This window comes from Python bivittatus, unplaced genomic scaffold (genome assembly GCF_059951505.1).
Source record: "Python bivittatus isolate LINGU-HERP-01145 unplaced genomic scaffold, Pbiv_v1 ctg000610_np1212, whole genome shotgun sequence".
NCBI classification, from domain to species: Eukaryota; Metazoa; Chordata; class Lepidosauria; order Squamata; family Pythonidae; genus Python; species Python bivittatus.
In genome coordinates this window covers 4582103-4594416 of record NW_028277088.1, presented here as the reverse complement: position 1 = coordinate 4594416, position 12314 = coordinate 4582103, and the positions used below count along the sequence as shown (strand labels likewise).

At 45.0% G+C, this 12314-nt stretch overlaps 1 protein-coding gene across 1 annotated transcript in view; it reads left to right on the top strand.

Moving 5' to 3' along the window:
* Window positions 1-1469: 1469 nt before the first annotated feature.
* Window positions 1470-12314, top strand: part of PLCD1 (phospholipase C delta 1) — a 59019-nt gene continuing 48174 nt past the window's right edge. The window contains exon 1 of the mRNA XM_088149953.1: window positions 1470-2083. Within this exon, the coding sequence (XP_088006079.1) occupies window positions 2050-2083 (34 nt within the window). The 5' untranslated portion in view covers window positions 1470-2049. The remainder of the gene's footprint in view (window positions 2084-12314) is intronic.

The following is a 12314-nucleotide window of genomic DNA, read 5'->3' as shown; positions in this document are numbered from 1 at the left end:
CAAGAATGGATTTCTCTCCAGGATGTCTCGAATCAGACTTCAGCTTGTTTGTCTCCAAAAGCTGTGCTTAATTACTTGAGCGTAGCAGCAACCAATTTACACCAATTTTATATTCCGGCCTCCCCCAAGCAGTTCAGCAAATTATGTATGGATCTTCATTCAATTTTGCATCAACCTTGCAGGTGCTTGCTGAGGTTAGAAGGAAGTGGCTGGCTTTGTGATTTCTTTGGTTTCATTCATTCATTCATTCATTCATTCATTCATTCATTCATTCATTCATTCCATTGTTTGCTTGAATATCTTGTGAAAAACCCAGTCATTTGTGGCTTATTTGGTAGACCATGGTTAAACAAGCTATGGTAAAATGCATGAAAACTGTCAACGACTAACCCTGTGATCTTTGCCACTCGTTAGGAATTTGAATCTGAGATTTCTTACGGTGTAGGGCTGGCAGGAGAAGAAGTAACTAAGGAGTCACATCATGTTCTGGTTATCTGATCTTGGGGGAGTTCGCTACCCGCTCCAAATTCCATGTTCCCAAATTACAAAGCTCAGAACCACAACTCATTTTGTACCCAATGTCAAAATCCTCCCGCTTTTGAAGTGTCGCATCTCGAATCGGAGTATGCATTTAAGTTTTACTTCTCCTTCTGATTAGAATGGCTGTCTTGTTTTCTGGCAATAGGGATCTATTTTTATCAACCGCATGCTGGAAATTCAGCTGGGGTGAGGCAGAGACAGCCCGTCTTAAAGCAACAGGGAATGGTGCATCTTTTCCAACTTGGGCAGATTCCAAATTTTTAGAATCTTTCCTCTTGATTCTGCCCTGGAAGCTGCCAATATTGGGGTAACTAAAGCATGACTGACTAAATTAACCCAATTATGTAGACTCGCATAATGCACTGAACCATACACTAACCGGACAAGTTGCATTTGTCCAAATGAACCAACAGCCACTTTTTATGTCGAAGAACCCAGCAGTGTTTCTTCAGAAAGTGAAAAAAATGTTTTTAATCTTTTAATTTATTTAATAAAACATTTGAAAGAAACAGAACAAGTTAATTCCGGAAGGAAGGAAGGAGGAAAGGAAAGGAAAGGAAAGGAAAGGAAAGGAAAGGAAAGGAAAGGAAAGGAAAGGAAAGGAAAGGAAAGGAAAGGAAAGGAAAGGAAAGGAAAGGGATAAAAAAATAAAACAGTGTTTCTCAAACTTGGCAACTTTAGGAAGGGTGGACTTCAACTCCCAGAATTCCCCAGCCAGGTGGCTGGGGAATTCTGGGAGTAGAAGTCCACCCTTCCTAAAGTTGCCAAGTTTGAGAAACACTGAAATACTATATCAGTAAAGAAACAGGGAATTTACAATGGTCATGAAATGCATTTCATCCATTCCTTGTAGGGTACTAAATTCCCTGACTCATTAAAAAAAAGTAGAACTAGACCTTTACAGAGGTCCGATGACATTAACGCTGCCACGCTGCATTATTTTTTCAAGGAATAAAGGAATCAGGAAAAAGCTGAGGCTGCAAAGAAGGGTTGCCCAGCAAGCCCAGCCGCCGAATCCTGGCTTTGCTCCGAGGGCGCAGAAGGGAGCCGCGCGGGCAAACCCTCCTTTCGTGGGAGCGCCGCTCTTCCACCCGCTGCTGTCCGCGGCCCGCCCTGAAACCCTTAAAGACCTTTGCCAGCTCGAGAAGTGCAGTTACAAAAGAGCCGGGTGGAGCCCTCGGAGTTTTCGCCCTCTCGCTTCTTTCCAGATGTGGTTGCGACGTCCGCCGCGGAGGGCGGCCTCCGGCTTGGCTGAAGCGCAGCTGGTTCCCGCCCCCTCCACCCCTCCAGGCTTGGCTCGCTTCCCAAAGCTTTCTCTCCAGAGCCCCGGCGCTGTTTCGAGACAGCGGCAAATGACTCCCGAGCCGCCCGGGCCAGGCAGCCTTTCCCCGCCAGCGGCTTTCTCCGGGCAGCGAGCGAGAGCCCGCGCGGCGGGAGGCGCCCGGCAGCCCGTCGCCGGTTCCACATCTGGGAGACGCCGCAGGGGGTTCTCCGGCCCGCCGCCCGGCCATGGAGCTCCACGCCTCGGCCTCGGCCTACGGCGGTGAGTTGGGGCTCGGCCCTTCTTCGGGGGGCCGGGGCAGCGCCTCGGGGGCGGGCGCCGTCGGGCAAAGCCGCTGCCGCGATCTGCAAGGAGGAAGGGGCGGGCTGGGTGCGCGTCCCATCATCGTCCTCGCTCAGCAGGCAGCTTCTTGGACTGGCGATATTGAGGAGACCCTGGATGTAGTGCGTGGGGCGGGGGTGGGTCTACGTCTGGGCTGTATTTTTCCAGACCCTGAGTCCGGTTTCCTTCCTTCCTTCCTCCTTCCCTCCCTTCCCTTCCCTTCCCTTCCCTTCCCTTCCCTTCCCTTCCCTTCCCTTCTCTTCTCTTCTCTTCTCTTCTCTTCTCTTCTCTTCTCTTCTCTTCTCTTCTCTTCTCTTCTCTTCTCTTCTCTTCTCTTCTCTTCTCTTCTCTTCTCTTCTCTTTCTCTCTCTCTTACTCTCTTTCCCTTCCCTTCCCTTCGCTCTCTCCCTCCCTCCCTCTTTCTCTCTCTCTCTCTCTCTTTCTCCCTCTGTTTTACCTGTCAGAGCCACTTTTATCTTTATCTTTATTTAACTTTTAAAGGAGTTTCAGTGTGTTGCAAAGCAGAGCTACAGTTCAGTCACACATTTTCATTTCTGCAGAGCGCTTCTGCTACTCTACCAACTTTATTTGCAAATGAAAAAGGGCGTTGAATGTGGGTGAATATTTCTCTAGATGAAGGAGCCTGTGTCCTCTTTTAGTAATTCTACCAACCAGAGCTGGGCGAGCTGGGCTAGTGAAACTTCTGAACGGCACCAGGACTGAACATAAAATGGATTTAAGTGATAGGTCACTCTTCTCCTTCCTCTCCTTCCACTTCTTCCTCTTCTTCTTTTATAATTTTATTGAATTTTTAAAATAAATTTAGTAAAACGAATACAAGCTAAACTAGAAGAAAAAAGAAAAATAAAAGTTCAGAAGGTGCAAAAAAAAGAAAAAAGTAGAAGAGAAAAGAAAAAGGCAAGAAAGACCGTAATAAAGAAATGGATTCCAACCTTCATCACACTGAGCATGAGCTAATATAATAACTCTTCACCTTCTTTTAAAGTTACAGATAAACAAACTCTTCTCCCCATAGCCTAGCTTTTATCTGTACGCAGTCCAGAAATTGTTATCTTTTCAGTCCTGGTTCAGCAAAAAGTCCATTAGGAGTCACCAGAAATATCAAAGAAATAATTTATCCCTGATCAAATATTTATATTCCTCCTTTTTGCTCTACACAGTCCTGACCTGTAAATCATTCCTGTGGCATTGCAGGATTTGATCTTTCATGCATCTTCGGCATTCAGGAGGAGTCTTCAAAGCTGTCACCAGGCTACTTTGTAAATCCCATAAAAAGGCATCATCTGGGATTTCTTGTCATGGCTGTTCCAGGTCCAGATCCTTTTCTTGACTGGTCTTTTGTATTCCCATTTTGGTGATCTCAATAGGCCGGCCACCTTCTTTTTGGTCATTTCTCCCTGTCCCTCTCATTTTGGAAGTGGGGTACCTCAAGGCACTAAGAAAGCGTATTTCTGTTCTGGGACTTCTCCAAGTTCTGCGTTGGGGAAAGAACTGAATACCCCAAAGGAGCATTTCTGAGTTACCTATCACAAAATGTAATTTATTGGGGATTTGAACAATTGCATTGCACGGATTGCTTTTTAGCATTGTTGAGGCATCCGAGCATAGAGCTTCTGTGCCAAGAAGATGGTGCGTGTGTTCGCGTCGGTGCCTGTGCATAGAAATGTGCGTGGATTCCACAAAGCTTGGCGGCTTCCTTTGTACAGAACGGGCAGGTTTGAACTGGTTGAAGAACCACTCATAAAGGTGCTTGTAAGGGGCAGACCTCTTCCTGGAGGGTGATAGCTGTATAAGAATGAACAGGTTCCTGAGCAGGTAGGGGTGGGGCAAGCGAGCAGTAGGAGGCAGGGCCAGTGGGATCCATGTGCTCAGGGAAAGACAGTGATAGCAGAGCATTTTTACCTCCCGTAAGTTCACTCCCCAATACTGTAGAGCAGTATTTCTCAACCTTAGCAACTTTAAGATATGTGGACTTCAACTCCCAGAATTCCCCAGCCAGCCTTCTGGGAGTTGAAGTCCACATATCTTAAAGTTGCCAAGGTTGAGAAACACTGCTGTAGAGGGTTTGAACCCCACACTCTGTGGCTGTCAGCCTTACCAGGTAGACCAGACAGGAAACACGGCCAAATAAGCTAATTCTTTTTTTTTTTTTAATCTGCACTCAATCGTTACTGATTCTGCAGTGACTGCCTGGACGAGTCCCTGCAGTTTTCAAGGCAAGGTGTTTCGGAAGTGGTTTGCCATGGCCTCCTTCCTAGAGCAGAGCCCAGCTGGTGAGCACAGGAGGCAGGGTTTCCGTTGCTTCGCGCCTTTTCCGGGCGTGCGCGGCTTCCGCGCTACCGGCAACTGCTCCCGTCTCCTTTTGCAAGGTGCCGCCAGCATTTTTCCTCCCACTGGAGTGAGAGTCCCCATTTATCGACTCACGTACGTTTTCGAGCTGCTGGGTTGACAGGAGCTGGGGAGGAAGCAGGAGCTCACTCTGCTGCGTGAAGCTGGACTCGAACTGCTGAAGTGTTGACCATTTCTGGCTGGCAACTTTCAGCATCATTAAGCCGCTGCGCCACTGCGTCCCCAAGCTAATTTTACATTATTGTAAAGCTACACTAACAGAAACTTGCGAGTCTGAAAGTACAATTCTCCTGCTGTCTCCTTTACAGCCTGAAAACTTAGAGAGGGTCCCTTCTGAGCCTCTTTCTCCACTCATTATGCAGCTGAGGGCTAGGTTGTCTCTTATCTGACCATTCCCTTGGCAGCATCTCTTTGCATGGTCTCCCAAGGCCTTTCCCACCTACCACGGATACCTGACAAGTTCCAAATAGAATGAAACATGTCACGTGCTGCCTCCTGGTGGTTAATATATGTAATAACCCCACAGAGGATATACATACATTGTGTAAAATACAGAAATGTCTGCCTCCTTTAAGATGCGGGGTGTGCGTGCGCGCATGTATAAGCAATGTAAATTCTTGTAAAAGGAGAGCATGACATAACACCTATGCCTGTCTCTAACATGTATACATCTGAGAGCTTAAGAAAATAAAGGTGGACCATACATGTAATTCTGAAGATAGATCTCAAAATTCTGGAACAAAGTACGTCGTCAGCACAATTGAAGGACAGACAGCTGAACTCCACATACATCAAAAGCTTTCATGCTGTTCAGAAGGTCTCAACAACTGCAATGGGTTTTTAACACATTACAATTGTTAATTGGTCAGGTACCTGTAATCTGTCACATGGAACCGGTGTCTGAATAACCAGCCTGTCTCCCCCCGCAACCTCATGAACCAATTTAAATCCTACAGAGCCCCTCCATGCAAGTGATCAAGAACTGCAACTGAAGAAGGCCTCTGACTTGATAAAATGTGTTAGTTCAAAAATGTGCTACTAGATTCCTCCTGATTTTGGGCTGCCCTAGACTAGTGAGGCTCTCCTACAGTGTCTTCCCACAGTGGAGGCTAACTTCTTTCTGCACTCAGTTCTCGGTGCTTAGTTGGTGGAATTAATTGCTGGTTCCAGAGATGGTTGTATAGACAACCAGCTGCAAAGTTCTGCATTATCAGCGAAGAGACCCATCTCTTTGCTAGTTCGTCAGAAGGCCATGAGACCCATCCTAATGCACGCAGGGATATACTGGGTCTTGTCTGAAAATATTTGAGGATATTTAAGGGGTTCTTCTCTCCAGCATCATCTATCCATCCTATCAGATCTGGCAGGAGGGACATGTCATGAGTCTAAGGCAGTGTTTCTCAACCTTGGCCACTTTAAGATGGGAGGGGAATTCTGGGAGTTGAAGTCCACCCATCTTAAAGTGGCCAAGGTTGAGAAACACTGGTCTGAAGAATGTCATCTGATGGGACCCAGGAAGAGAGCCTTTTCTCCTGTGGTGCCCACCATTTGGAACATCATTCCCTCATAACCTAGATTGGTATCTACACTTCTGGCCTTTAGGAAGAGCCTGAAGACTTGGGATGCCAACTGACCTGGAGATCTGGTGGTGGTGAAGCGGGGCCTGGTTAATGGCTTCATTGTTCGTAAGTTGGATTGCACTCTCGCAGTTTATGGGTTTTTAAAATGGTTTTAATGGTTTCAGTTGCTTTTAATGTGTTTTAATGGTTTTTGTTGTATTTTGGGGGTGTGGTTTTTTTTGGTATTGTTTTTTGCATTCTAACTTTGCGAGTCATGTGTGTGAGATGGAGGACTATATAAACTGAACAAATAAATACATTAAAATAAAATAGTTCACATGTTGGAATTCTTGTAGTCATAGAGATACTCCTTGCATCTCAATGAATTTTGCTAAAGTGAGCTCTTGTGAGATTCCTGCTTAGAAAAATATCGCTTTTGGTTTATGCAGCTGTCAAAGTGCGAGATTGTAACAGTTTTGTGCCACTGCCCTCTCCATCCATCCATCCATCCATCCATCCATCCATCCATCCATCCATCCATGTCTGTCTGCCTGCCTGCCTGCCTGCCTGTCTGTCTATCTCTTTCTCTCTCTCTCTCTGTGTCCATCTATCCATCTATCTCTCCATCCATCTCTTCATCTATCTGTCCATCTATCCATCTATCTGTCTATCCATTTGTCCATCCATCCACCCACCCATCCATCCATTTCTCCCTCTCTGTCCATCTATCCATCTATTTCTCCATCTATCTCTCCATCCATCTCTCTCTCTCTCTCTGTGTCTGTCTGTCTATCATCTATCTATCTATCTATCTATCTATCTATCTATCTATCTATCTATCTATCTATCTATCTATCTCTTTCTCTCCCTGTCCATCTATCCATCTACCTCTCCATCCATTTGTCCATCCATCTATTCATCTATCCATCTATCCACTAGCTATCTATGTGTCTGTCCGTCTATCTATCTGTCTATCTGTCTATCTATCTATTGTCTATCTGTCTATCTATCTTACCTAATTTGTATAGCTGCCCAACTCCACCAACTCTGGGCTGCTTACCATACCTCCCCGCTCCCAAGAAGTCAGCAAAACCCGATAAAAACGACCGAAACAAACAGACGAAAAAGGAACATGACTTCATAAATAAATAAAAAAGCACACCCAAAAAACAACTCCCCATCCCAGGGCCTGGGGAAACAGCCAGGTCTTCAAGGGCAGCAGTTTGGCCTCCACGTCCTGCCAGTGGCTGAACAGAGAGTTGCCAATCTTAGAAAAACATTAACGTTGGTTTTTAGGAACTGGACTGAGCCAGCTAGAGAGCATCCCCCGGATTGCTCACTCCAGCAGAGAAAATCTTGGTGAAGACAGTGGGCAACGCACTTCTCATTTGCTCCCCCCCAGTTTTGTTATGGAGGTGCAATTTTATGCCTGCTTCCTTGGGAATAAACAGACCTAGATGTAACCCCCACTGTGAAATTTTGATGCAATGGAGCGTAACTCTTGCAACAGCCTCCTTGTTCCAGTTGGCACGTGCACACCGTGTATTTGGCACAGCCCGCTTTGCCTTTGTTTGCTCAGATCTGGAAATAGATCAGCTGGCCTGCCGGCTATCCGGACTACTCTCTTAACTTGGCAGCATCTTCTCTTGCCCCCAAGAGCAAGTTCCTTTTTTTGTTTTTTAACACCAGTTTCCCAGAACTCCCTCCTCACCCCATAGGGGCTGGCAAAGAGAGCGTTGAAGCTGCCCCCTTCTTTACGTGCACCAACAAAGTCAAGATGGCGGGAATTTCGACTGGCGGGGTCTAGGAAGAGGGCCTTTTCTGCTGTGGCCCCCGCTCTGTGGAACAACTTACCACCCGAGGGGCAGCGCGCCCCACATCTTGGCTGTGCCAGGTGGCCTGGGGCCTGACGGGGGCTTGCATCGTTGGAAATGGCTCGTGAGGTAATTGATTCCACCCCCCGCCATCTTGAATTTTATAGTCTTTTTATGTATATAGTCTTTTTATATAGTATGGGGAGGGGGTTTAGCTAATTTAATGGGGATATTTATATTTTTTACAGGTTTTGATGTTTGATTTTAATTGGGAGCCGCCCAGAGTCCCCCTCTGGGGGAGAGGGGTGGCATATCAATTTAATAAATGAATGAATAAAATAAACGGCGCCATAGACATACGATGGTGCCGTGACCATGCGGTGGTGATGCGCGTGAAAAAAGGGGCAGGCTTTGATCACACGGTTGTGGCCCCGTCTTGACCTTTTTGACTCCCCTGTGGACCCTGCTGTTTCAGCTCATTCACTCTTCAGATCTTTTGCAATTTGATCCTCGTTTACTGTTTGGCCAAACTACACCAAAGCACTTCAGTTCCAATGTTGCTCCACCTTGGCAACTCTATGATGGGTGGACTTCAACTCCCAGAATTCCCCAGCCAGCCATGCTGGCTGGGGAATTCTGGGAGTTGAAGTCCACCCATCATAGAGTTGCCAAGGTGGAGCAACACTGTTCTGTTCTTAAGGACCCCAGTCTCCCTGCTTTCAAACTTATCTTTACATTTCTCCTCACACACCCAACTCTCACTTCCGTGTAACGATGGGAAGTCCCACATTCTTATAGACATCCACTTTCAGTTTTTCGGACAATATTCATTTCTTGCAACAGACCGCACTAGATTTATACCAGCACGTGCACGTCGTAAAGGGTCTCCATCCATTTCCCCATCTTTAGTAAACATTCCACCAAGCTCCTCGGATGTTCTGCTTGTTCTAGGGTTTTTTTGGCCATTGCCGTACTGTATATAACTTGTACTCATTCACTAATTTTCCCTGTCTTTAATGCCCAATGCTTCAGCTCTTGGTGCACCTAGTTGCAAATTTTTATTTGATAGAAAAGAAATCTCCTTGCTGTACATGTAAAAAAAATTAAACGTTTTTCAGGAATATGAAGAAACTTCTGTTTTACCCTCCCTGATTTTTTTCTCCCCCTCTCTAAAATGAAGGCGTGGAAGAAAACGTTGGAATCTATGTTGCCATCCAGAGGTACTTGCTGGCTCCTTCCTCTGTTGCTCGCTGTTTTGACCGATTTTTGAAAAAAAGAAAAGCCGGGTGCTTCTTTCAATAGTCTGTGACAATGGGGTTGATTCTTGGCGGTGGCAAAATTTAGGGATCAACCTATTCTTGCTTCTTCCCGCAGAACAAAAAGATTTTAAGATGCCGTGCTGTTTTTTTCCTTTTTATTCCTCTCTCAAAGCAGACTCTTTCATATTGATCAGTTGCATCGTATAATCGGTCAAATATTTGTTGCAAATCTTTCTTCGCCAGCAACATGGCAGCATCTGCGTGCCGAAGTACAGGTAGATTCGCATTCCCAACCCAGTATCTCTTTTGTCCCTCCAAGTATTCCCTATGCATTAATGTGTACAGGTTTGGTGCAGGTAAATATTGATGTTTGGTAATATTAACCAAGCAAAGGGACATCCCACATCCGCATCTTACTCAGGCGTGAACCATTTTGTTCCACATTCCATTTGTACCCACACTTGCTTGAGTGTCGTCATTAGCATGCCATTTATGCTCACCCCTTTAATGCATTCAGCAAGCAAGCTTCAATTCGATATTCATGTCATATGCAAATATCCCAAGAGTATTCATGTTTTTAAAATCAGAATTGGCAGCTTTTTCTGCGTGATGCCACGATCCAGGGATGTTGCACATAAAAAAGAGGTGGGATTTCGATCATACCATTGTGGCTGCCATCTTGACTTTTTTGACCATATCCTGAAGACACCCCCTGCACCGATCCCTTCGTAGGCAGCAAGCAAAAAAATGGATTAATTAGGAAGGATCCCTGCCTGCCTGCCTGCCTGCCTGCCTGCCTGCCTGCCTGCCTGCCTGCCTCCTTCCTTCCGTCCTTCCTCCCTCCCTCCCTCCCTCCCTCTCTCTTCTCTTCTCTTCTCTTCTCTTCTCTTCTCTTCTCTTCTCTTCTCTTCTCTTCTCTTCTCTTCTCCTTCCTTTTTCCTTCCTTCCTTCCTTTTCTCTCTCTCCTCCTTCCTTTTTCCTTCCTTCCGTTCTTCCTTCCTTTTCTCTCTCTCCCCTTCCTTCCTTCCTTCCTTTTTTCTCTGCTTCTCCCTCCTTCCTTCCTTCCTTCCTTCCTTCCTTCCTTCCTTCCTTCCTTCCTTCCTTCCTTCCTTCCTTCCTTCCTTCCTTCCTTCCTTCCTTCCTTCCTTCCTTCCTTGATAGAGTCACTGTTAGAAAAGTCAGTTGCTGGCAAATCAGGTATGGATGTGATGGGACTGAATCTACTCCCTGAGAAGACTCTCTTAACTTTACCTCTAACAATGGAATGGCTAAGCTTGGTATTTTCCCCATTTTTATAAAAAATAACCATGTTGGTGGACGGGGCGGGGGGGGAACCATCCTGTTATTTAATAAAACCATCGCCAGCAATCACTTTGGCAGCACCACAAGGTGGAGCCCGTTGTTTATCATTCTAAAAGCTCGTGAATCGATTCTGACTCTTGGGGAGGGTGACTTTTCACTGGGATGATGTATTTGTTTCCCCAAGGATTATCGTGGCCGTGACTCTGCCCAGGATAAGCTCTCGGGTAGGAAGCCACTGATATAGAGAGAAGGGGCAGCTGGAGCCAGGGGAATGAAATTGCCCCCCCCCCATAATTCTGAATAGGAACTTGTATTGGGGCAGAAATGGAAAATCATTAAATATATGGACAGTCAGCCTATGTCTGTTTTTAAATTAATTTAAGGGGAATTAGATTTCAGTTAAATCAATTTCAGCTTTTTTTCAACCTTAGCCTCACTTCGGGCCACGTTCTTCCTCCTGCCCACCCCATCTTTCTAGTAGGTGTATTTACAGGGAACAAAAGTATCGCATAGGCATACTGAGAGGTTAGTTGATTAATTCATTTGTTTGATTTATATAGCCACCCATCTCACTTTTACATTTTATTGGACTCGTGAGCGAATGCAAAGTTAGGGCTGGTTTCTAGAGATTTGGGATGGGATTACACCTGACTTGAAATTGTCTTTTTGACTTGATATTCACAGGTTGTCAATCATATTCTACAATAATGATTAGATTATTCTCGTAGAGTTTATCTTTTAGAGCCTATCCTCTATCCCACATTAATGATACAGTATTTACAACATGGGGTGCAACTGACTTCAACAGAGAATGCAGATCAACTTTCTTTCTTTCTTTCTTTCTTTCTTTCTTTCTTTCTTTCTTTCTTTCTTTCTTTCTTTCTTTCTCTCTCTCTCTCTCTCTCTCTCTCTCTCTCTCTCTCTCTCTCTTTCTTTCATTTCAAATTTAGAATTTATATTTCATTGTGCTCCAAGAGTGAGTATATTATACTACTGCAAGGATAAATCTGTTTGCAAATGGCAGCGAGAGTTGATCTGCATCTATCTGAATTGGCTGTTTTTCCACACGGAGAGAAATAAGATCTTTCTGTCAAGCGATCTGAAATAATTTTATTGAACTATTTGCTTCGGGATGATATTGTTCTAGACGATTTTCTTTCCCCCTCTCTTTCTCTCTCTCCTTTACAGATTACATATGAATAGATCAAAGAGATGGGTTTAGGTTATTTCCTTCAACGTTTGACATTATTTGTCTTGATATTTATCCTTTGCAAGTTAAGTGTTTAAAAAAACACCTAAAATGCAAATAACATCCCTGGAAGGGATTTTTATGGATCCAAACTGGGGGGGAAAAACTTTGCAAAATATTTAGTCTGAAAATCATTCTTTAGCCTGAACTGCGGTTCAGTTCAGCAAACACAGGATTAAAAGACGTGGTGTGAATGAACTCAAAAGGTGCGGTTTGCGGCTCACACTTGCAATTTTGTAGCCAGGTGCTCCTAAGGCTTCTTGGAAAAAAATGATCTGTGTGGTTGCTAAGGCTTGACGTCAACTTGATGGCATATCATCTTCATCATCATTCATAATGCTCCTCTGCTTCCTCAAGTTGCTAGACCATAAGAGCAGCCAGCTTTGCTTAAAGCAGCTGGACAGTCAGGTAGAACGTGCTACCTGGAGTTTGAGTTCTGCAAAGAACAATGCAAAATAAAATCAGTTCCAGAGACACAGAAAAGAACCCACAACTCCTTACAACTTCACTTTGACACCCAACAGCTCCCTTTACCTTCTTTGGAGTGGTAGGAACTCTATCAGGTGGATTCCAACAGAGGCACCATCCCTTGAAACCAAACAATTCACTAGGGTTACA